Here is a 24224-nt window from a genome sequence, read left to right as displayed (position 1 = left end):
TTTTCCTCTGATTTGACTCGGGGGTTTGAGATGCCGTTCTGTCCCCCGTTGGCTTTAGCTGCGTTTAATCCAGCCTTCCTGCCTGGAAGACACAAGGTGAAATTCCCCCGGCAGCGCAGCTGTGAGAGCCTGCACCGAGCCCGTGGCATCTCCACGGTGGGGCTGCCACATCTCTGTCGCAGGGATGGCGGCTGCAGAACTCTCAGGACAGAATTCCTTTAAGCCCTCTCAGCATTCAAACCCAATTCCGCCCTGCGTGCTTCTGGCAGGAGGGAGAGTGTGGCTTAGGGATAATGCTCAGTGGGTTAGGGCGTGTCTGCTCTGGAAAAGCCCAAGGTTTCGTTGGCCAGGGATGAAATATGCATATGTGCTTTTCCCAGAACTGGAAAGAAAAAAGAAAAAAAAAAAGCAAGGTATTTATTCATAATTAGAAAAGGAACCTGTTTCTAAGAAGACAATTCGTGTCCTCACAAATAGAGCTGGAAGCACATCTTTAAGCTGTTTGCCATCTGGAAAAGCACCCATCTTACTCCTGCCTGGGTCTTTGTACTCCAGATTATTTTCCACAGAGTCGGAGAACTCACGAGAACTTTGTCCCATAAACAAGGCGATGTTTTAGGCTGAATTATGCAGTTAAGATTCCAGCTTCTGTTTTCGAGGCTCTGCTCCCCAGGACATGGAAAGACTCGCATGTCCTCCATCAAGCCCCACTAGGTGGGGGGCATGGCCTGAGGTCCTCCATCAAGCCCTACCAGGCCGGGAAGCCGGGCACAGCCCTAGGTCCCCTGGCCCAGCACCAGGAGTGGGGGGCACAGCCTCAGGTCCCCCATCAAGCCCCTCTGGGCAGGGGCACAGCCTGAGTTCCCCTAACCCAGCATTGGGAGTGCACCTTGAGGTCCCCCCTCAAGCCCCGCTCAGTGGGGGCACGGCTTAAGACCCCCTGTCAAGCCCCACCTGCTGGGGGGCATGGCCTGAGATCCCCGGCCTAGTGCTGGGGTGGGGGGAGCAGCCTGAGGTCCCCTAGCTCAGCACCAGGATAAGAAGTGCACCTTGAGGTCCCCCCTCAAGCCCCACTGGGTGGGGGCATGGCCTGAGGTCCCGTCAAGCCCCACAGTGGCAGAGGAGGGCATAGCCTCAGGCCCCTGCTGATTGCTCCTTAAGGCTTCTTATGGGAACTTGGCCTCAGCTGTGGGTGCAGCCATCTTTGTGACAGAGTGATGGTCAGTTAGCATATCCCCTCTTTATTAGATAGGATACTTTCAAACCCTCACACAGGTCCTGTGTGCCCTGTTCACCTTAGGAGGACCAAAGAGCTAGGGGTGGAGGGAATGGGAAGAGAGAGTGAGGTCGGTCCAGCTGCTCCTGGTAGCCGCTCCCTTGGAACGCAAACGTCTCCAAGAACGTTTGGCCTGGTGGTTCCAGGCCTGGATTCTCTCTCTCTCTCTCAGCCAATTAATAATGTAGGTTTCACTTATAGCATGAAGTGCATTTTCTCTCTCTCACATCCTTAACACCGCATTTCAGGCGAGCCCATGTATAGAAAGCTGTGCAGACCATAAGCATATACAGCTCAGTGGATTTCCACAGGGTGATCAACCTGTGTGACTGGCTCTGTGCGAAGCCATGAACTGTGACTGGCTGGGTGCCTCACACGCAAAGGCAGTGACTCGGAGCATGTCTTCCTCGGTCGGTTCCATGGCGCTGGACTTGCAGGCTCACCTTGACTGTCACTGACGAGGAGCTTAGGTTATTCGCTGCTTCATGCAGGAAGGAAGGCCGAGGGCTGGAGAAACAGGGACAGGCAGCAAGCCCGTTTGCTTTGTTGTTGTCAGCAGATCAACGGCAGTGTGATTGGGAAGCAACGTGGCACCATCAACCGGGACCGGTTGATCCATAATTACATGCGGTGGGGTTAGAGGTCGGCATGACAACATGTGCAATTACGGTCCTGCGGCAGGTGCGTGCCATTCCTGGAACCGAGGTGGTGCCCCGAGCACCATGTAGTGCCTGGTGGGGAGAAGGGCTTTCGGAGAGCCAGGGAAATCTGTCCTGCCAGCTGCCCCAGGGTGGACGATGGAGTCCAATCGAGCTGCTTACAAAGAGCACAATAACGTTTTTCCTAGGCCACATACATGGACCACGTGTGGTGGTGTGCGCGTTTCCTGCCAGATGTTGGGGAAGAATAGCACCTCGGGTGAGCCTGCAGGTTGGTTTGCTGGACGGAGCATTAATGTGTCAAAGGCTCCAGGGGAAGAGCCGCTGCTGCCTCATAGAATTTACCTCCTGGGATAATAGAGCAAAAAAATCTCCTTTCCCCACTTCCTTCTTGTAAATCAGAAGCTTGGAGTGTTAAGGTGGCCTTTTGCCAAAAGACCAGCATCAAATATTTATACAGGACCAGGGCGCATAGCTCTCCGTGCACAGGAGGGGAGCTGCTTTACTTTTATTTTAAAAAAATGCAGTGATAATGGAGTGTTTTCCAGAGATGGAGGGTGAGCTAACCTTTTGCATCGGGGGCCTTTGCTCCAAGATAGAGCTATTTATATACCCGGCGCGGAGGCTGAGCTAGGGAGCAATGAGGAGAGGGGGGTGGGCACGGCCGTAAAACAGGGTTGTTTAAAAGCCCAGCTGTCTGCTCTCTGTGGTTCACTGGCTTTTTTGCTGTTACAGATGACCAAATTGTGACAGCCACTCTGAGCTTGCTTTGGAGTTAAGTAGGTGAATCAGCACTCTGGATTTGAGATAGCAGAGCTGAGGTGGGAAGACAGGGGCTGGATGAGGATGCTGGTAGTTAAGGGCCTGGCTTGTTCCTACTTCATGGCCTCAAGTGCCGCTGTACCTCTCTCCACTGACCTCATGACCCTTCTCCTAGCCCAGACCTGCGTACCTCTCCCCACTGACTTCACAGCCCTCCCCCCAGGCCTGCAATGGAGAGGAAGGGGCAGCCAGGCCGGGGTGGGAAAGGAAGTCTGGACTGGCTACAGCATCTTCTCTCCCCTCTGGACCTCCCCTTGGCAGCACAGTGCCGATGGCAGGCTAAACACCCGCTGTTTGGATCCAGTTGGACCAAGTTGGGCACTTGACTATGTAAAGTACATGGTAGGCACCTTGTAGGGCTTGGAAGTTTTCCTTTGAGGACATCTGTAGGTAGAGATTTTGGAAATTGGGTGGAACCTATTTTTGTAGAGGCCTCAAGGGGATTTGTGCTGTGTGGATACAATCCCAAGGAATCATTGAGCATCTTCTGGTCTCAAGCAGCAGGGGCTCCAGCGGGGCCCAGCTTTCAAGATGAGCTAGACGATGGTCCATGCTTGTCCTGGACCCCAACATTCTTGTCGTTCAGCTGAAGAGCAGCTCTGTGCTTCCCTGGTCACCTTTGCAAAATGTCTCTTAGGGGAAGGCATTGGACAAACATGGGGGGAAACTTTCTAGCAGAGCAGACGAGAGCTTAGAAGTTTTGCTAAGGCTGTTCGATAACAGATTCTCAGGACAGGAAGCAGATAAAAAACTGGAGCTTGGTATTGATTAACCCCGTGGATCTTGCTTGAAATGAAGCCCATGATCAAGGTGCTGGCAAATTTGGTGTCTGGTGAGACCTCTCTCCCTGACCTGTAGTCAGCTAGCTCCTTCTCTGTATCCTCATATGGTCCTTCCTCTGTACAGGGACCGGGGGAGGGGTCCGGTGTACAGCAGACCTGACAGATTAGGGCCCACCCTTATGACCTCAATGATTTCCTTAGAGCAGTGTTTTCCAAAGTGTGGTCTGCGTACCTCAGGGGTACGGGAAGAGTTTGGTGGGGGTACGCGTTGCACCAGAGTTTGGTGGGGATATGCACTGCACCGTGCTTAGCTGCACCTAATTCTACGTTCTCATGGACGAGGGGTACTCAGCGTGACGAAAATTATAGAAGGGGTACACATATGTCAAAAGTTTGGGAAACACTGCCCTAGAGGCCCTATCTCCAAATACAGTCACTTTGGAGGTTAGGGTTTCAACATAGGATTTGGCCTGGGGTATGGGGGCCACAAGCCAGTCCATAGCAGTCTGAGCAGTGATTGGTAGAGTAGAATCCAGGGATCAGGAGGGAGTCTCTGTCCTCCACCACATTTCACAGATAGGAGGCCAAGTCCCTCCAAGGGATCCTATCACCTTGATAAAGCATGGACCCAAGCCACCTGCTTCTAAGTCCAGTCCTCTTTCCCACAGTCTCTAATCTAAATGAATCTAGGGCATTAGGATACACTATAAAAATAAAGGCAGAAAGCTCCTCCCTTACTGTCTTCTGCAGGGGTGGGGACTCTGCTGTGATGTTCTTTATACCCTCGTTGCCCAAAACAGCCTTGAATCACGCTATTTGTGGAGCGTACGTTTGTTCGATTGTACAGAACTCGGAACTTGGCCCAGGGAGATGTTTTCAGTGATAGATCATTTGGGAAAACTCCCCTCCCCCCAAATTCTGCCTGTTGACAAGAGCCGCCTAAAGAGCTGTTTGTACGGCAGCCCACATCCTGGGAACTTCCAAGAATCAGCGCAACGAGCATGCATCTGACAAGCTCAGATCTGGTGTGTCATCCCGCTTTAAAAAAAAAAAAAGTTATCTCACCTAAATATAGGTTTCTTCTAAAAACTGCCTCTATGTATGCGGCTGTGTTTTGCCCTGAGTAAGTTCTCCCCAGTGCATCCTGACATTGGAGCGTGGAAAAGGAAGGTAAGCGCCTGAAATCAGAGACAGTGATTGCTAACAATGAAATTTGGGCTCATAAAATCAAGGATATTATTCAAAGCGGCGAAGGTAAATTAGCCTCATTCACTCTGACGGGGCTAAGACGCGGGGGCGGCGTGTGCCTCCTCTAATTAACGTGCTGAAAAGATGTTCTGATTGGGATTATTAATGAAGGCGGTGAAAAATCTCTGCTGCCTGTAAGGCTTCTGCCTCAGACGGTTTCCAGAAACCACCACCACCTCCCTTTTTCTTTTTTTCCTTTTTTTTTTTTCTCCAACAGATTCCTTACACAGCTTGACAGATGGAGTATTCATCTTCGAAGCGGTTTCCACAGAAGATAGCAAAACCATGCCGGGCTACGACGCTATTGTTGTCGAACAATGGACGGTGCTGGAAGTAAGTGTGGGGTTGGCAGGGGCACCGCTTTTGTCCGGGCGGGGATGGTTTTATTTGCCTGCCGGGGGCTGCCGCTCGCTCAGCTGCGGCTTTCCCTCTGAAAGGCCGTCTGACCCGGCCAACCCTACAGAGGACCCCTTTTTGTCTTCATGCTCCTCCTCTATCACGTTGGGGGAGGGGCCCCATCGTCCCCTTTCTGTAGGAGAAGCGCACTGCGTGTCTCGAACCCTTCAGTGGGGAAAGACTCCTCTTTCATTGGTTTGCATAGAAGGGGAAGTTCTAAGGGGGGCACAGAGGAGGCAAACTCGCCGTTGGTGGCCTCCGTGCTGATAATAGCAGCATCCTCGCGGGCGCTCCATCTGCCGGGCACCCTGGGAGGAGGGTGGTCCACAGGTGCGCCGTTCACCTTCACAGTAAGCTTGCCACAGTAGGTTCCGCCGTGGCTCCTGTTTGGCAGATGAGGAAACTGGGGCACAGAGGTTGGGTCCCAGGCATCACATGACGCATCAAGTGCTAAAGGATGTCTTTAGGAAATGTTGACCCCCTTAGGCAACCACATGGCAGTGGTGAGCAGAGGAGTCCTGGAGCCACGTTTTTTTCTGGCACTTGGGAAGAGCTGGGTTGTTTCTGAGACTTTGTGGTGCAGTCTTTGGAGGCACTTCTCCAACTACGGGGGTGTTAGGCTCCGCTCTTGTCCACCCAGCAAATGGGGTGTGTAAGGAGAAGCCGTTTGAACACAGAGGGCTGGCTTCTGGGTGCCCTCAGCAGGCCCTGGGAGGAAACAGAGAGGTTGTCGCTCTGAGGAGCCCCCACAAACCCTGCTCCCTGTGCCTGAGACAGAGGCGGGTGCAGGTCTTTGTGAGGGGCGATGGCACATGCGCTCCACACCCCGGTGTCCTTGGGAAGTGACTCCCTTCCCTGGGTGCTGGGGAGGGGCACCCCAAGGGCACTGTTCCTCAGCCTTTAAGCCTGTAGCAGTGAAGTCGGGAGCAGTGATAGGAAATAACTGCTCGCAAGTGCAGCAGCAACAGAATACAGAGGAAAACTGTACTAGAGGAAAACTGTAATTAGAAACAGAAATTCCAAACACCCAGGGCCTGTTAGGGTCGGGCAAGGAGTCCTGAGAGCACATGTCGTGAGGAAAGTGAGGAATCAGATGATGACCTGGTTTGGGATCAGGCTCCCCCTGTCGCTTCTGCCTGACCTTGGTCCCAGTGAGCCCCAAACTGAAAGTGGGGTGCAAAGGAAGCGAGGCCCAGTTCAAAATGCACAGTCCAGCCAGGGCAGGTCACGTCCCCTCTCGGGACCTTAACCTTCCTCCACCACAAGATGGGGCAATGCAGTTCACCCAGCCCACCACACGTGGAGAGTGAAGGCTCCAGGCGGTGGTAAAGTATGAAATATCAGGGGTAGCCATTGAGGCTCTTGACCCCATTAAAACAGTTTCAACCCTCAGTGTGCTCTGAACCCTTGGTTATAACAGCAGGCCGTGCATGCCTGCACCCAAACCAGATACATGTGCAGAAGCGATGGGCAGGCCATGAGGATGGGTATCCAATCTCTTGTTGTCTGCCCATAAAAATGGCTGGCTGTGAAGGGAGGGCATTGTGGTTTCCTCAAGAAAAATGACTTGAGCCAACAACTGGTATGTCTCAGTGGTTGAGTGTCGACCTCTGAATCAGAAGGTCACCGTTTGATTCCCCGGTCAGGGCACATGCCTGAATTGAAAGCTTGATTCCCTGTGGAGTGTGCAGGAGGTAGCCAATCAACAGTTCTCTCCCATCATTGATGTTTCTCTCTCTCCCTCTCCCTTCCTCTCCAAAATCAATGTAAATATATATTTTTAAAAAGAAAGAGGACTTGATAGCAGTGATCTAAAACCGTCTAAGAAAGTGGTTCTCAAAGGATGGCCCCAGAACTAACAGTATCAGCACCACCCAGAAGTCATTACAAACGCACATTCTTGGGCCCCGCTTGGACCTGCTGAGTCAGAAATGCTGGGGTTGGGTCCCAGGGATCTATGTTTTCACAGTCTTTTTTGGGGGGGGAGGGGGGAGGAAGGTTCTGATGCACAGTCAGCTTTAAGAACCAGTGTTTAAAAGACAGTAGGGGTATGACTCCCCAGGTGTCTAAGGTGAAAGACGTGATGGACAGAGTTCCCCAATGATTTATCTTCTTTAACCTTTGAAATGTTCTGTGTCCTTGATGGGGAACTGCAATGAATGCATTCTGCATAAAATGTTTGTGGGAGGGAGGTATAAATAAGGACATTTGTCTTTTTAATTTGAAGAGGTCAAACTGATGGGTTAAGAAGTTTAGGTCAGAAAAGATTAACATTTATTCAGGAACTTTTTTCTTGGAATTGCAGATTGGTTTTCATTAGATTTGTCAATTTTATTTCTTTCTCGGATGTTTGAACTTTTTCCTCTTGACCTCTTGCATGTTTGTGCATTAATCTATTTCGTGGTATTAGTGTTTTGGATCTTGTGGTTGTCCTCTGTCCCCACCCACGCCAACACACAACACACACACACACAACACACACACTCAGTCACTCATTCCAGGAATGCTTTGGCTTTTCCCCTAAGCGTCTTTGGAGATGAACCAGGATTTTAAAGACCTGTGATCAGCCCAGGGGTGAGCATTGGCTTACAAAACCATTTCTGTGTTTTCCCGACTCCATATTCAGTGACAAAAATTCAGTCAGGTTGCTAGCTTGAAATTGGCCATGATGGAAGTCTTCCACCATGGAAATTGGCCAATGCTAGAAATTAAAGTCTTCTTTTCCTGCCTGGGGAGCCCATTGTAACTGTTTACCAGCACACCACTGGGTGGGCCTTTATTTTCTCACATCTCAAATGATGAGGTTACAGGTGTGGCTGGCATCCGGCTGGGCAGGAACAGATTTTCTGAATTGCATGACCAGTGGATCGATGGCTTTGGTGTTGTTCATCCATTTTCACTGCTCACGTCTCCAGACTTGCTCGGTTCCCTCTGGTGTCTGTGGAGTACCCCGAAGCTGTTGTCCCGTTTAGCAGCATCAGCCTCTCAAGGGGAAAAGGAGAGTAGATCCCTTTGGGGCGGACTGCACCCCTGTTGGTTTCTCTTCTTGTTTGCAGCTGGCGTAGGCAGTCTTCAGGGATCAGCTCAGAGGTCACCTGCACCAGGAACCTTCCAGACTCCTTCAAGGTTAAAGACACTTCCCCTGTGTTCCCATAATTCTCTACACATGAACCTGTTGGGCTCCTGTTGTACTCACCTTTATTAATCTACTTTTCTCCCTTTACTCTGAGCCTCTTGGCCTGGGGATGTTCAGCTTGGTTCTCTGCATCACCCAGAAATTACTTCCTGAATTGAGTTGCAGGCTTTTTGGTTCAGAGCTTGTACCAGAATCACCTGGAGAGCTTTTTAAAACACAGACAGATACCCAGGCTTTCCCCCACCCAAACCTCGAGTTTTCTATTCAGCCTACTTTGGGAATCCAGTCTTGGAGGAACGACGTGAACACAGTTGTGTTGCCAGCACAGCCTGCAAGTGTTCAACGCAGGACAGGTTTGCCCAGAGCTCAATTCTCCGATGAGGCTCTGACCATGGACAGGGGCCCCTCCTCTGCATGCCCTCCAGGTGTGTGGGGTTGGTCCAGCTCCCTGGCCTGCCACCCTCCAGCCCAGCTACTTCCTCTCTTTCCCACCCCTTTGGCCTCTGGGGAAGGTCTTTTCAGTTCAAGCCGTGGGCAGGCTCCTCTTAGCTTGTGGTTCACCCTGCTTTCCTGGCAACCACTGTGCTCCCAGGCCACCCTGTGAACCCTTCTGCTGTGAGCACAAAACATGTCTGACCAGCTTTCTCTCTTTTCTCATGGTTGGCGTCGGCTTGTCCCTTTCCTGTGAATATTACTGCTCTAAGCTCTGTGTGCTTTCAGTTCAGCCACATCTTCCTGGCTTCCCTCTATGTGTGTGTTCACACACACACACACACACACACACACACACACACGCTTTCACAAGAAGACCTACCTCACTCTTCACAGCCCTGCACACAATGCTAACTGTTGGAAAGAGAACGTAGATTGTAGAGTCTGGCCTGCGCACATCCGGGCTGTCTTGCTCCCAGCTGCGAAACTAGGTGTATGAGAAGTAAACCACCCCCTCTTTGTTATTCTACTTTTCAGTTGTGTACATGGGGACACTGGTAACAACATCTCAAAGTTGATGAGAATTAAAATAATACATTAGAAAGTTGTGAACATAGTACTTGGCATATGGTAAGCACCACTTTTTTTATTGGTCATCTGGTCTGATCATCAATTAGAAAGATCCTCTCCCTATTGCCTTGATCTTGTTCTAAAAGCACAAATGAGCCGAAGCCGGTTTGGCTCAGTGGTAGAGCGTTGGTCTGCGGACTGAAAGGTCCCAGGTTCGATTCCAGTCGAGGGCATGTACATTGGTTGCGGGTGCATCCCCGGTAGGGGGTGTGCAAGAGGCAGCTGGTCGATGTTTCTCTCTCATCGACGTTTCTAGCTCTCAATCTCTCTCCCTTTCTCTCTGTTAAAAATCAATAAAATATATTTTAAAAAAATAAATAAATAAAAAATAAATAAAAGCACAGACGAGGTTGGGCTAGGGAAAGTGTGGAGTCAAATGCAAATAGTTGTGTCTTTTCTCAGTTGGAAAACTCTGGCCAAAATCAAAGGCAGTTGTGGATAGGATAAAAGTCCACCCATAGAGCATTCGTATTGGGCATTTTTGTTTTACATTCTTTGAGTTTACAGTCCAGAGTGTGAGCAGAAAGGGTAATTCCTTGCAAGGAAGGTGAATACTACCTGGATGGATAAGCAAAGAGTAAGATTCGAGAGACAGAGAGGGGGACTCTCTTCTCTCTGAGTGTGCACATCCTTTGGCCTGAACCCCCAGCAGAGTTTGTGGATGCCATCCGGTCTTTTGAGCTATACAGGCTTCTTCATCTCCATTCCCTGGAGTTCCTCAGTGCTGCTTATAAAATGTGCTTCCAACGCTAGCCCATTCGGCTCAGTGATTGGAACATTGGCCCTTGGACTAAAGGGTCATGAGTTCAGTTCTGTTCAACAGCACACATCTAGGTTGCAGGCTCTGGCCCCAGTCTATGGAAGGTAATCAATTGATGTGTCTCTGTCACATTGATGTCTCTCTCTCTCCCTCCCCCCACCTCTCTCCCTCCTTCCCTCCCTCCCTCTCTCCCACCTTCCCTTCTTTCCTTTCTCCCTCTCTCTCTCCCTTCCACTTCTCTCTAAAAATAAATGGAAAAAATATCCTCGGGTGAGGGTGTTTAAAAAAAAAAAAGTGCTTCCAGAACAGAGCATCAGACAGCAACTAAAGCACTTTAAGCTTTTAGCAGATTCGATTGGTATGGAGGCTGGGGGATTAATTGAATAAGTCAATTAATTTTAAAAAGAGCCAAAAGAAAATTTTTATTCATATCTTACATAGTTTCTCTTAATGTAAAATATGTAAATACACATCCAGTTGCCAATCTTTTTGAGTGTGGGGTGTGCTAGTTGGAATTCCGCTTCCTCTTCCTTGTACAAACCACCCCCAAAGTGCCCTGTCACCAATGTCCAGTGTCAGGAAAGGGGTCTGGCTGCAGAATCCTTCTATTGTCATGAGTTTTCCCCCTTCCCCCCCCCCTCTCCCCCTACATCTAATTCAGCCACAGTTCTTTCTTTTAAGCAAGTGTCCCTTGTCAAGTCTCTTCAACACATTCTACTTAATTTTCCTAGAAACAACTTCTTCTGCACTTACTATTAGTGTAAATAACTTAAATTAAGGCACATAATTATCATAATGGATCTTCCTGACCTAAATGGATCTGAGAGCACATCAGACTCGCCGTGATGTGCTCGGTGGCTGAGATCAGAGGAGTGCCAGCATCCTAGAGAGCAGCCTGCTCCCTGCGAGGACGTGGCCCCCCTGAAGCTGGGCGTGGGCTTTGCGGGTACAGCTGGAGATGGAATTGGCTTTGGAGCGTTCACTACAGATTTCGTTACGTGAGGTGCCATGTAGGCAGCTCTGTCCATCCTCTACCTGTATGTTCCATCTGTTGTTGAATTGCATGCCCTCATCCAACAGCTTCTGTCCATTTTTATAGCATGTTGAGACATTTTCATTATGATTATCAACCTTGCACATGTGGAGGGATTATCCCAGCTTTGGCTTCTCTGGAGGTTTTATGTCTAAGATGGCACCTGTCCTATCCAATTTCAAACAGACTAGATGGAGGACATGATCCTTTGGCGTGCTGTGGGACTCTCTCCTCCAGTCCCTAATGCTACCCAAACCTCTCTGCAGAGGTTACAAATGGCCCTACTGTTCCATCTCACATATCACCCTTTCATCCCTCAAGGACGCATCAGAGGCTTGATAAGGTGCACTTCTGTCATTGAAGTTCACTCTGGGGCATGCCTCCGCCCCACCTGTCCCAGCACCTTTTCCAGCAACACATTCAGTCCTACTTATTCTTCACAAACACCTGCAGGCTGCTGGGAAGCCATCTTTTCTTTCCAAGAGCTTCCAACCATCTCTTTAACAATCAACACTTGGATCTGCCAGGGAGTAATTCCCATTTCTATGGTTTCTAGAATTCACCACCACCTGCTCTGACAAGGGAGCCAGTAGTTGTTCTTGTTAAACCATCTGGTATTTTTTTCATTGCCACAGTTTCTCCAAGATAATTATTTTGGTACTTTTCGTGCCAAAGACAGCAGTCCTCTGCCTTCTTCCTGTGATAGAGATCATTCCCGTGAGTGGTCACTGCTGTGAAGGGATCAGGGCTGAAGACCCAGCCCCTCCCAGGATGCAACGCCACTCCTTTCCCAGCCCAGAGCAAAGCATGGTGCAAGGGAGGTCCACCAGCTGGTCAGGGCATCCTTAGATCCTTGTATCAGCTCTCTCAGTGCTTTCCCTTTGATCCATTCCTTGTGTCCCTCCTCAGCTTAGATAGGGACACACAAAGGTGCTGAATGGCAAGGCCCAGCACCTTTTCTTGTAAACGCCGGGTGTTTAGGTTGGATGAATGTAAAATGGGAGGCTTGCTCTGGAGAGCAGGCGGCCAACCTCTATTAAAAATTGTAAATGCTCATCCTACCCGTGACTCCTCGTGGCAACACCTCATGTCCATCTCTTCTAGGGAGACACTCTTTGTTCACAAGAAGGCATAGACCAGGACATCGTTTCAGTGCTATTAGTAATAGAAAGAAAGGAAGCAGTGGGCAGGTCCATCAGTAGGGGAATGGTTATACAAAGGGTGCTACCTTCTTGTGAGGGATGCAGCCATTCTGTATATTCTGAGGAAGGAACTCCAGAAAAACGTTAAGTAAAAAAAACCAAGGTGCATAATGACACTGTGATGGTTAATTTTATGTGTGAATCTGGCAAGGCTATGGTACCCACTTGTTAAGTCAAACATCATATATATAGGCGAATAGCTATATTTGTTTCTGTATCTCTATCTCTGTCCATCTTATTGGTTCTGTTTCTTGGGAGAACCCTGACGAATACAGATATAAACCGATGATGTTATTAATGGGGGGGGGGACTTCACAAAACTATATGACTTATTTTCTGTGGATATGTGTAAATGCAGGAAAAAGGCCTGGAAGGGTGTCCATCAACCTGATAACTAACAATGATTATGTGTGATTTGGTATGGAAGGATGGGAGGTAGCTTTATCTGAATTATTTTTATTTTTATATAGAGAAATGGTCATTTTACTTGGGTGATTAACAATTAATTTTTAAAAGATAACTAGTTTTGTCTCACCACACTTTTCCTCTCTTGGGCTTTAAATATACATTGACCCTTGAACAGTGCAGGGGTTAGGGGCACCAACCATCCACACAGTTGGAACTCTGATACAACTTTTAAGTTGGCCCTCCGCAGACACAGGTTCCCAGCCATGGATCAAAAGTACACTGGACCCTTGAACAGCTCAGGTGTGAGCTGCATGGGTCCACTTGTGTACTTATTTTCCGCTGTAGAAAAGACAGTAAAATAGGAATCAAATAATTCCACTCTGTTGTCTTCAGTATATTCTTTTTTTGTGAAATTCTTGCTTTGAACATAATTTTAAAAGGGGTGTGTGTGTGTATAGTCGCATACACCCAAACTCATTCTAGGCTTGACCTTCCTCCTCCTTTTAGGGGTTTACTTCACTTAGGTCAGCACCCCTGGAGGGCCAGGTACCTCCCTTCTGTCCTTGTAAATCCACACTCATCAGTCCCTAAGACTCACTGATTCCCTTCGGTGCCTCCTACCTTTATTCTAGAGTGAAGGGGTGATGTGTGTTCGGAGGGGTGGAGTGGAATGGGGGAAAGCAGTAAAAAGCCTGGGAGAGAGGTCCCATGGTGAGAGAATGGGTGTGGTTAGGATGCTTTCTACTGTCCATAGCAGAATATCCAACTAGAAGTGGCCTAAACAGTAAGCATTTTTAATCTCATCTCCCCGGAAGAAGGAGAAGTCAGCTTTTCCAACAGCTTAAGGACATCATCAGGGACCCGGGTGCTGCCACCTTGCTGCATTCTGGTCCTCAGCTTGCCTGCCAGGTCTTTCCTCATGACCCTAGACCCAGGGTGCCTGCAAGAGTCTCATGCAAACATGATGACAGCTGCCGTGTACCCTTCTTTTATTAGCAAGTAAAGCATTTACAAAAACTTCCAAGCAGAGTTTTCCTTGAGTCCCATTGGCCATGACCAGGTCTCAGATCCATGTCACTGTGCAGGATCTCGGTCCACTGGGGCTGGAAAGGATGAGAGGTGGGCAGGGGAACCTGGACTGCCAAGCGACTGGTGGCTTTGGCAGCCAACAGTGTTTGCCACTGAGTGTGACTAGGAAAGCAGGGGAAGCTCCCAGAAGTGTTGTAAACAATATCCCTTTAACTTGGTGACAGCTCGGAGAGTGGGATGACAAAAGGAAGGATTTGACTTTTAATCTCTATCTTTTTTCTTCCATAAACTCAATATTCAGACAACCATATTTCACTTCCTGTACAAAATGTAGTTATACAAGTGAGCTGGGCCTTTTTAAAAAAAAATTATTTCACAAATAAATATTGAGCTCCTACTGTGTGTCAGCCACTGTGAGAACATGATGAATGGAGGAAATTCGGGCAGGAAGGATTGATTTCTTTTAACTGGAGGGAAGGAGTGCAGTCATTAAAAAATGAATGCTCACCCCCCTGGCCTTTCCACACCCATAAATAACTTCTCTTCATCGTCAAGCTTCCTGAGGGGTGGCGAAAGGCCCTAAATCACCAGGAACCTTTTAAAACTCATGAGAGGGGAGAGGCAAGTGTATATTCTGGAGAAGACCATGGGGCATGGTAAATTTAGAGCTTTGTTGTAGAGGATGGGAGGGTGAAAGAAACTGTGACATTTTCAGAATCTTATGACAAATGCATTTTTTTACAAAAAAAAAACAAACCAATATGCTTTAAAAACCTACGATGCATGTCACAGAATGACAAGAAGGGAACAATCTTCAATGTGATTAGAAGGGCTTAATCTTTGGGTTTTCCCAATGTGCTTGAGATTAGAACAGTGGGAGGTGATTCTATAAGAGCTTTAAACACATGCACGCAAATTTATTATCTTACAGTTTCTATAAGTCAGAAGTCCAGGTGGGCTCAACTGTGTAATCTACTTAGAGTCTCACAAGGTTGAACCAGGTGTTGAGAAGGTTGCGTTCCTTATTAAAGGTTCTGAGGGAAGAATCTATGTATTCCCAAGTTCATTCAGGTTGTTGGCCAAATTCAGTTCCTTATGGTTGTAGGACTGAGTCTTTATTTCCTTGCTGCCTGCTACCCAAGGGCTGGTCTTTGTTCCTAGGACCTGCCTATATTTCTTCTCATGCTTTCCATGTGGCCCCTATAAGAACTTTTAAATGCATAGACAGTCTTGGAGCCACAGACGAGGACAAGACAAATGGTTCTCCAAGAAGAACTTAGTATATTAAGTCAGTGAGCATATAGAGTTGGCAGCTGTCCTTGTAGTGATCATTCATTGTCATTCCTTGGAACTCGTTCATTTTTAAATTCACTTGGCCAAGAATGTTAGTAAAACTAAAGGAATGTGCCTATGCATGGTTGAAGAGCAAGGACATGCTTTGATTAGAGGGAGGTCTTTGTTTATGCTCCCTATGATGCCATCCTGTGCCTTGTCCTGCTTCACATCTTCTTCAGTGGTTTGTGCAAAGGTCTAGAAGGTGGTGGACCTGTGGGAGGCCTAAAGCCAAAAGGACATGGAGTATACTGAGTGGCCATCAGATCTGAAGAACAGGGATTCTCGTGGGTGCCACAAAAACATTTTAGCTGGGCCTGGGGAGAAGAGGATCAGGCCATGTTTGAGAGTAGAGAACAGGGAAGATTCTGAATAACCCAGGCATGCCAGTGTCAATAAGAGCTGCTGTTTTTTAATCTGTTTTTACATGGTGGGTTTCTAAACTGGATTATAGCTGATGTTTGTGGAAAGCATCCCACTACTTTTTTTTTAAATATATTTTATTGATTTTGTACAGAGAGGAAGGGAGAGAGATAGAAAGCTAGAAACATCGATGAGAGAGAGTCATCGATCAGCTGCTTCTTGCACACCCTCCACTGGGGATATGCCCGCAACCAAGGTACATGCCCTTGACCAGAATCGAATCCGGGTCCCTTCAGTCCCCAAGCCAACGCTCTATCCACTGAGCCAAACCGGTCTCGGCCCACTACTTTTTTTAAAAAGGGGGAGAGAAACCTTGAAAATTTCTTACCTAACCCAGCTCCTTTTTAAATAGATTTATTTGACTTCTTAAACCCTTTCCAATCTCACCACCTATTAGATTATCAATGTTGAATCAAAACCAGCTAATACAATGTAATAGGGACACATTTAAGTATATTAAAAATAAATAAAAAAACAACCAGCAATTGCATTTAAGTTAAAGATATCAATAATACAGATTTGACAGCAATTCTAATGGAAAAGAATTTATTACAAGTCAGCAGTGTTTGGTCCCCACGCAATTGGGGCATGTATGAGAGGCAACCAATCAAAGTTTCTCTCTCTCTCTCTCTCTCTCTCTCTCTCTCTCTCTCTCCCTCCCTCCCTCCCTCCCTCCCTCCCTCCCTCCCTCCCTCCCTCTCTCTCTCTCTTATTAATCTCTCTCTCTCTCTCCCCTTATCTAAAAATAATCAAAGGCTCAGACATTTTTAAACTAGCTAATTTTACCCATCAAAACAAATTTTACTTTGATATCATCTTGACAATTCTTAATGCTATTCAGAAGGGGGCATTGGGCAGGAAGGTGAGGAGCAGGGATCATCACAAAGCCACTACCCTATTCAAAACATATCTGGACACAAAGTTCTGAAGAGTCCCCTTCCCACATGAGGACAAAGTCACTTTGAAAGAAACAGAACAGGTAGACTTTGCCTTTCAGTATATATCTGTTTTTGCAACACAAAAAAACCATTCCCATCTTTAGAGCCTTAACCATTTGTTTTTTTTTTAGCTCGTGATTCTTTGGGTTAGCTGAATAGTTCTACACTGAAGCAGCATAGCTGACCTCTCCTGGGCTCTCTCATGCATTAGCTGGATGATCAAGGGTGACTTCGCTCACGTGGCTGGCTGCTGGCGGGGACAACAGGGCCTTGCATATCTTAGCGTGCAGTAGGCCAGCCGAGCTTCTTCACAAGTGGCAGTCGCAGGGTTCCTAAGAGCCCCAATGTGCTAGCTTATTTTATGTCTCGGTTTGCATCGTATTTGTTAATAGCCCATTGACCAAAGAAAGTCACAAAATTGAGTTCAGATTTAAGAGGTGGAGACATAGACGCTAGCTTTCGATGGGACGATCTGCAAAACACTGTAGAAGCACTGATGCAGGGAGTGGATGGATTTGGGTGTGGCCAGTTTAAAGATGTACCAGGTAACCTTCACTAAAATGTAAAATCTCTAAAAACAGGTGTATTCATTCATTCACTAGACAACCATTGAGCACTCTTTTTGTGTCAGACACTTCCCTGGAAGCTGGGGATTCATTGGCAACAAGACCGACTCCTTGCCTTTGTGGAGACTGCATTCCAGTGAAGGAGAGAGAGCGATAAATAGGTGCACAGACCAGTGCCAAGTAGGGATTGATAGGATGAAGCGATGGGGCAGGAGCAGAGGGGAATTTTCTAGGGACCCCAAATAGAGCTGGCCCGTCTCTCTGAGACCATTCTGCTTTCCTTGACTTTGGTTTTTCTCTTCATCAGCTCATCTTGGGGTGGGTTACAGTCCAGATGCTGATGGAAACCCCAGCATGCATCTGTTACAGGCTCTGGTGGATTTATCAACTGGTGTGCCATGTAATGCCTGACTCTTTAGTCAGGAGCACTGACTTCTTTTCCCTTAAATTGTCCAAAAAAAAAAAAGACAATAGCCAGCATGACAATAGCTGTCCGGTGTGAATGAATCAAAATTACTATATACCTATTTTTTTGGTCAGGAAAAAAAAGGGGGGGGGCGGTATTTTGTGTGTGTGTGTGTGTGTGTGTGTGTGTGTGTACTGCTGAATTTTAGTAATTAGCTGCAAGTCACTGGTTACAAATCGCTGCTGTCGGGAATCAGTGAGCCGGAGAGAATGGAAGGACTCGTGGCGATGGGGGCACTGCACACGGGGGGTTGACATGTCCGGAAGGTTATATATTCCTGGTGGCAGTTTCGGTGCCCAGAAGCCCTCTGAGAAGTATGCTTAGCTGGAGCAGGGTCCCTCAGAGGACAGGCTCTGGGATTAGCTCAACATAATTTGGCTTGAGGGAGAGGGGTGCGGGAGGAGAGAAGGTCGAGCTAGAATCATGGTAACCATAGCAACAGATGCTGACAATTGGGTCACCACGCGGAGAATATTGACTGGAGACAATATTGTCCGCGTGCCAATGCGGGACTGTGGCACCTCGGATTTACCAGGCAGACGAAGTCGGGGCGAGAAGATCTGTTGTGTTGAGCATTTTACGGGCTCCCAATTCTTCCCCACTCTTGTTTCCGAATGAGCCAAGGCCGGTCCAGCCCAGCACACGGTGCTTTGAGGAGCTCTGTCTGTTGCTGGCTTGCAGGGTGACAATGGAATCCCCCTTCAGCTTCCATGGCCTCCTCTGTTAAGACTTTGAACCCACCTTTGTTCAGAGCCACCTTCTGCATTAGCGTGTTTATGATTACTGGTGAGGTGTCAGGCATCTACTGTCCATGAAGGTGATAACTTGGAGGTAGCTTTAAGCTCTAGATGTTTTTGCAGACAAACTTCCAGTCCCCTACTCCAAAGTCAATTCCTCTTAATTACCTACAGCTGGATTGCTCTTTTTAAATCCTCTCCTTTCTAGGTAGTAGATAAGGAAGGGGCGGGGGAGCAGTAAGAAAAGAAAGGTTAAAAATGTGCTTCTTCACCCACCACCAATTATCTACGGGGAAAGTAATAAAGTGGCAAATCCCATTTACTCCCAGGAAGTCTCATTTCCTCACTCATAAAAGCAAGTGGGAGGGACTTGGCAGGTGCCTGGATGGAGAGAATGTTTCGTATTTAATTGTTTTCAAACAAAGCTGCTTCCGAGTCTGCAGGGAGGACACCCTCACCCGGACGGACGGACGGACGGACGCAGTCCAGTCGGCTTGTTAAAATGTCAGCTCCTGGGGGGTGGAAGCCCGCCTGTCTCAGTGTGAGGCCCCTGCTGAGCCGCCCACGGATGCAGCAGCGCTGAGCTGCTCCCCTGTTGGCTCTCAGAACTGCAGAAGCATCTAGCGGTCAGATTGGCCGCAGCCGGCACTCCCTGAACTTCCAGACTCGCTGCCTGGTTACCTCCAGCCTAACCTGAGCCCCAGCGCCTCCCGGGTGGGTTCTCCTTCGCCCAGGCAGGCACGTGTCCGCAGACAGGCCGAGTGGGTGACTGCAGAGACCCTGCATGGACAGGACCAGATCACCCCCTTTTCCAGGAAAGTGTTACCTTGCATGTGCAGGTCTGCTTTTCCTGCCAGCATGGCACGCACGGCCTCTTAGGAGAAGCTAAGACAACGTCCGGAGCTCAGACATTCTCCCCGGGCCTGCGGTTTGGTCTGACCTTCCCAGGTTGTGCAGGCAGCAGTGCTGGGCCTCTCTGTAGGTCATCAGAAACTAGACCCGGGGGCTCCAGGGGTAAGGCAAGGTCGCAGCGTGTCTGTCCTGGAGGAAACGAGGGCTCGTGTGCCAGCCCTGAGTGTGGAGAAAAACCAGCAACGCTGAAATCCACTCAGGAAGTGGCGATTTCGTTTTATCTCACTGAAATCAGACAAGGTGACTTTCGCCACGCTTTTCCTCCCAGGGATTTGCCTGGGCATCCGGCTCCTCCTACTGTAGAATAATCATGGCCTGTCAGTTCGTTTCTTCTGTGGAATAAAGCACCCTCAAAGCCGAGTGGATTAAAATAACCTTCCGTGCCCAGCCGGCAGGGCTCAGTGGTTGAATGTCGACCTATGAACCAGGAGGTCATACAGTTCAATTCCTGGTCAGGCACATGCCCAGGTCGTGGGCTTGATCCCAGGCGTGGGGCAGGCGTGTAGGAGGCAGCTGATCAATGATTCTCTCTCACCATTGATGTTTCTATCTCTCTCTCCCTTTCCCTTCTCTCTGACATCGATAAAAATAAAAAATAAAAAGACATTTACAGTAAATCACCTTTAGTGTTGCTAGTGACGGGTCAGCCGGGTGATGCTGCTGGTCTGATGGAGGTAATTCATCTCAGCTGGGCTCACGGGGGCTTCTGCAGTCACAGCTGATGGGCAGCTACCTGGTCCACCGTGGCATCTCTCATGTCTGCTAGCTGGGGCCACGTGCCTCTCGCCAGCCATCAGGCTGGTAGGCTTGACTTCTCATACCATAAGCAAGGTGCCCGGAGACCGAGGTTCAGAACTCCCGCGGTGTCACGTCTGTTACATTCTGTCAGAGCAAGTCACAGAGCGGCCCGGACTCTACCTCTTTAGAGGCGACGAGGCCCGGATACGGGCCATTTTTGCAGGCAGTGTGTCTCAGATTAGAACATGATTATTATTTTTTCGTTGGGCTCTCCGCGGGCTGCAGAGTGCGTTGCCTTTCCCTCGCCTGGTAGGGAAAATCGGGCGGTAATGTGCGTTAACCTGTGCGTCGTCAACTGCAGGGGTGGATGAGGATCCCTGCACGCGTTTTCATCTGCCCCCTCTTCCACGTCTGAGAACAAAGGTGTGTGGTTTTTGTTTTTTTAATGTATTCTCTTTGAACGTTATGAAAGCCAAAGTTGTCTAAAATGAGACTGAGGATTGCTTCCCTAGACTCTATTATGCTGGCCTAATTACATCAGCAAAATGTTTTTCTGGGCATTGTGTGAAAAACAAAGAGGCCAAAGGCTCCTCCAGCCCCTCCCTGGGGCTGGCAGAGCAGTGGGCCTGGGGGTGAGGGTGGGGGTGGGGGTGGAGGTGGGGGTGCTGGAGAGGCAGGGCTGCTGCAGCCTCGCAGGGGCAGCCTCAGAGGGGCTGGCCCTTTCCCCAGAGAAAAGAGAGGGCAGTCGTCACTCCCTCCCCCTCTCCCTCCACCACACCTCATGGTGGCTTCCCTCTGGTCTGGGGACCGTGTGCTCACTCTTTCCCCAAGCCCCTGGACCGAGATCTCTGAGGGGTACTCACCTCTGCTTCCCAGGCGCCCAGCACAGAGCTAGGTTGATTACGTGTGGAGAGTTGAGGATAAGGAGTGGCACCGAGGACTGTCCTGCCTTTTAGGATACGGAAGGACCCGCTGAGCTTTCTGCAAGCCTGCCCCCATGTCGCAGCCCCCGTGCCTCAGCCTCCACTTCCCTTTGTTAAATGTACGTGACGTGTTCCTCTCTCCAGCGTGGTGCTCTCCTCCCACCCCGCCTTCACATCTCCGTTTCCATCACCTGAGGGCATGGCTGTTAGCATCCCCAACCCCATGTGAGGCCAGGGTCCCAGCTGAGCCTGGGCACAGTCAGGACAAACCCCAGAGTCCCTGAGACCCTGTCTACATGCCCTGTCTGGTCTCTACCAGCCACTGCTCACCTCTTGCCATCTGCCACTTCACTTGGCAATGTCCTGCCTGCGGCCTCCCGAGACCTCACTGTCCATCCCAGAGGGGGTTTTCAGGCCTCCTGTGACATGCCCTCTCGGGACATCTGATGGTGTGGATCTTCTTAATTCTGTTTGTCACCAAGGGCTGCTCAAGAACTGACTTCCTCCTATTCAGTCAGTGTTTTTATTCAGTTCCTGCTCATTCTTTCCTGGAGGTCCAGTCCTCCACATCTCATGCCTCCTCGAGTTCTCATCTACCCTGGGTTGGCCAATGCCTCCTGACTTCTGTGGAGGGTTCCTAGGTATGTGCCTTACAGGACAAGTATTATATATGTGTTAGATAAGCTTGTTCAGCCATGAGTTGTGGTTCTGTTGGCCATGCGTTCGACATTAATGAGGCAACAAAGTACATAACTACACACAAAACAAGCTTCTGTATTGATCTGGGGATGAGGACGTGGTCAGAGGCTCGCAGGAACCTAACCCTGTATTTCCCTTAGGAGCAATGGATCAGTCTTCATGAATTCGGGGTTTGTGGCTACATTATAGAACATAGCTCCCATGAATAATGAAAATTGACTGTAGTCAGATAGATGATAGATAGATAGGTTAGATACCCCCAAGAATGAAAAGATCAAAAGAAGAAAAAAATAGCGGATGAGAAATTTCAGTGCATTTTTAGAAGATGGAAGGTGTGTGGAAGGATGCTAATTCGTTTAGCAAAGAGGGAAGGAAGTTGTAAGTTGGATGTGGAAGGGAGCGCCTCTCTCTTGCAGAAAAGCTCTGGCCTTCACAGCATAAATCAGCATGAGACGATGGGGAATGAACTGCTGAGCCAAAAGCAGGGCCCTGGTGTAAGTCTTTATATAGAGAGGGTGGTAAGATCCCTGGCCCCCATCTCTGCCTCATGCAACCTGGTGACTATCAAAATAATGCAGGGATTAGTAGAAACCACTTTAAAAAGGTATGTAGAGAAAAATAGATGCGGCCATGAAACAAGAACAAGATACTATAAAGATAAAAATAACATAACATAAAAACAAAGTCAAAAGCCAAGAAAGAGCTTTTGTGTCTTTTGGGGCAGCAGGGAATTTAAAAACATAATGAAAAAGCTATAAAATGAAGGAAACCTTCCAGGAGGTAAAATAAAAAAGACAGAGTAAGAAAATATAGGAGTAATAGTATGAAAATATCAACCCTACATTTTGACTAATAGGAAGTCCAGAAAGAAAGAAAGAAAACAGAAAATGAAAGAGAAAAATTATCAAAGGGGAGGAGGGTGGGGAAAGAACACATTTCAGAACCAAAGGACGAGGATCCTCAGATTGCAAAGCCATCAAGTGTATAGCCCTGTGAGTAAACAACACCCACACCCAGGCACATTGTGAAATCCTGGAACTTCATGGGGGGAAATAATCCTCAAAGCAACACAACAGGTCACACTCAAAGATTTAGTCATCGAATCAGATATCACCAGAGCAGTTGTGCAAATCTAGAAGCCAGTGGAACAATACTTGGAAAATGTTAGTGGCAATAAGGACTTCATCCCAGACTTCTATACCCAAACTGTTAATTAAGGATGAAGACAAAGACCTTATTAGGAGTGCAGGGACTCAAATGACTTGCAGGGCATTATTCCCAGAGAGCTACTACAGGATGTGCTCCAGCAAAATGAGGAGGAAGCCAAGAAAGAAAATACAGGCATGGAAAGCATCCAGACCAGGTTGGAGCAGGGCTGCAGAGAACTCCAGTAAGGATGCCTCCGGTGCGGGGGGATGGAGCTAATATATTTAGGCATTCGGGAGTTGTTGATGGGCATAAAATAGAGGTATTGGAGCACGTGGGATAAATTAGAGAGAGGTTGCTGTACAACCAAGCAGATGAAAAAAACAAGCAAGCAAGCAGTGAGGTCATGATTAACTCTAGGAAAAAGAAAAGATTATCTAAAAAGGAAGGTATGGTCACAGTGCATTACTTAACCAGCTCAGATTCAGCAATATTTGCAAAGTCGTCGTAATCTAAATACCTACTCTTGGTTCATTAAAAGGCCATATAACCATTTGTGGCACTAAGAAAAAGGAAGTATGGGAGAAATGTGTATGGGAGCAATAAGCCTTTATTTTCCAGGGTAGGACATAAAATGACATCTAAAATTGGTAGGTAAAGAAGTCATCCTGCAAATGCAGTGTTGGCCATTCGCGTTTGGGTAGAGATTTACAAAAGGCCCATGTGTGTTTTTTCAGGGCCCTTCTGAAAAGTGCCCACGGTCAAAACCAGGGGCCCCCTCCCGTGGCGGTCAGAACAGAGGCAGACAGTCCCCATCTTGGGTACAAAGGCCAGCCCAGAGCTGGTCCCACACAGTGTTCAGATACGGGAAACTGAATTCCTCTCTTCATTTACAGCCACATATAAGGAGCAGAGTCTTCTCTCTTAGGCTGCTTTTCTCCCAGTTCGCTCCCATAAATGGAAGTCCTCCCTGGGCCCATGTGTTCCCTCCTCCTTACTTGGCCGCTTAGAGGATCTTCAGAAGCTAATCAAAAAAGACAAATGCATTTCTTCATAAACTGCGCTCCGTTGCCAGAGAAATTATAGGGAGCGAAGGGGGGAGGAGGGGAAGATCCATAAAAACAAATTAAGTCCCTTTTACCACAAATCAGGGTCTTTTTTTGTTTTTTTTTAAACTTGAGGTGTGATGAGAGATCTCACGTCCATCCAGGAGAGTGGAGAGTTAATGAAAATGGTTGCTCCCACTCCGAATGAAAGCAGCGCCCTTTCATTCGGTGAACGGGCCGGCTTTGGAGTGTTGTCTGTGCATTTGTGTCCGCGCTGGAGCGTCGCGGAAAAGCAGATGATCAAAGAGCCCCTTCCCTCCACACAGGTTCCCTGTCATCTTCTCTGCTAATGGACTTGGGAGCGCCTTCCACGGCCTGCCTGGGGCTCGTGCCCTGTTTTAGAAACGCCGGCCGCTTTGATAGATGCCGTGGCAAACCACACCGCACGTTAATTAATCCGGGCCGGCCCCGGCAGTCTCCCAGGC

The 24224-nt window shown here is 48.4% G+C and overlaps 1 protein-coding gene across 1 annotated transcript in view; it reads left to right on the top strand.

Annotated features, from left to right (window-relative positions):
- Positions 1–24224, top strand: part of RFTN1 (raftlin, lipid raft linker 1) — a 171778-nt gene that overhangs the window by 133489 nt on the left and 14065 nt on the right. Inside the window, exon 7 of the mRNA XM_036431567.2 lies at positions 5005–5120. Within this exon, the coding sequence (XP_036287460.1) occupies positions 5005–5120 (116 nt within the window). The remainder of the gene's footprint in view (positions 1–5004; positions 5121–24224) is intronic.

Source organism: Pipistrellus kuhlii, unplaced genomic scaffold, assembly GCF_014108245.1.
Source record: "Pipistrellus kuhlii isolate mPipKuh1 unplaced genomic scaffold, mPipKuh1.p scaffold_m20_p_11, whole genome shotgun sequence".
NCBI lineage: Eukaryota > Metazoa > Chordata > Mammalia > Chiroptera > Vespertilionidae > Pipistrellus > Pipistrellus kuhlii.
This window is presented reverse-complemented; position numbering and strand designations above follow the sequence as displayed.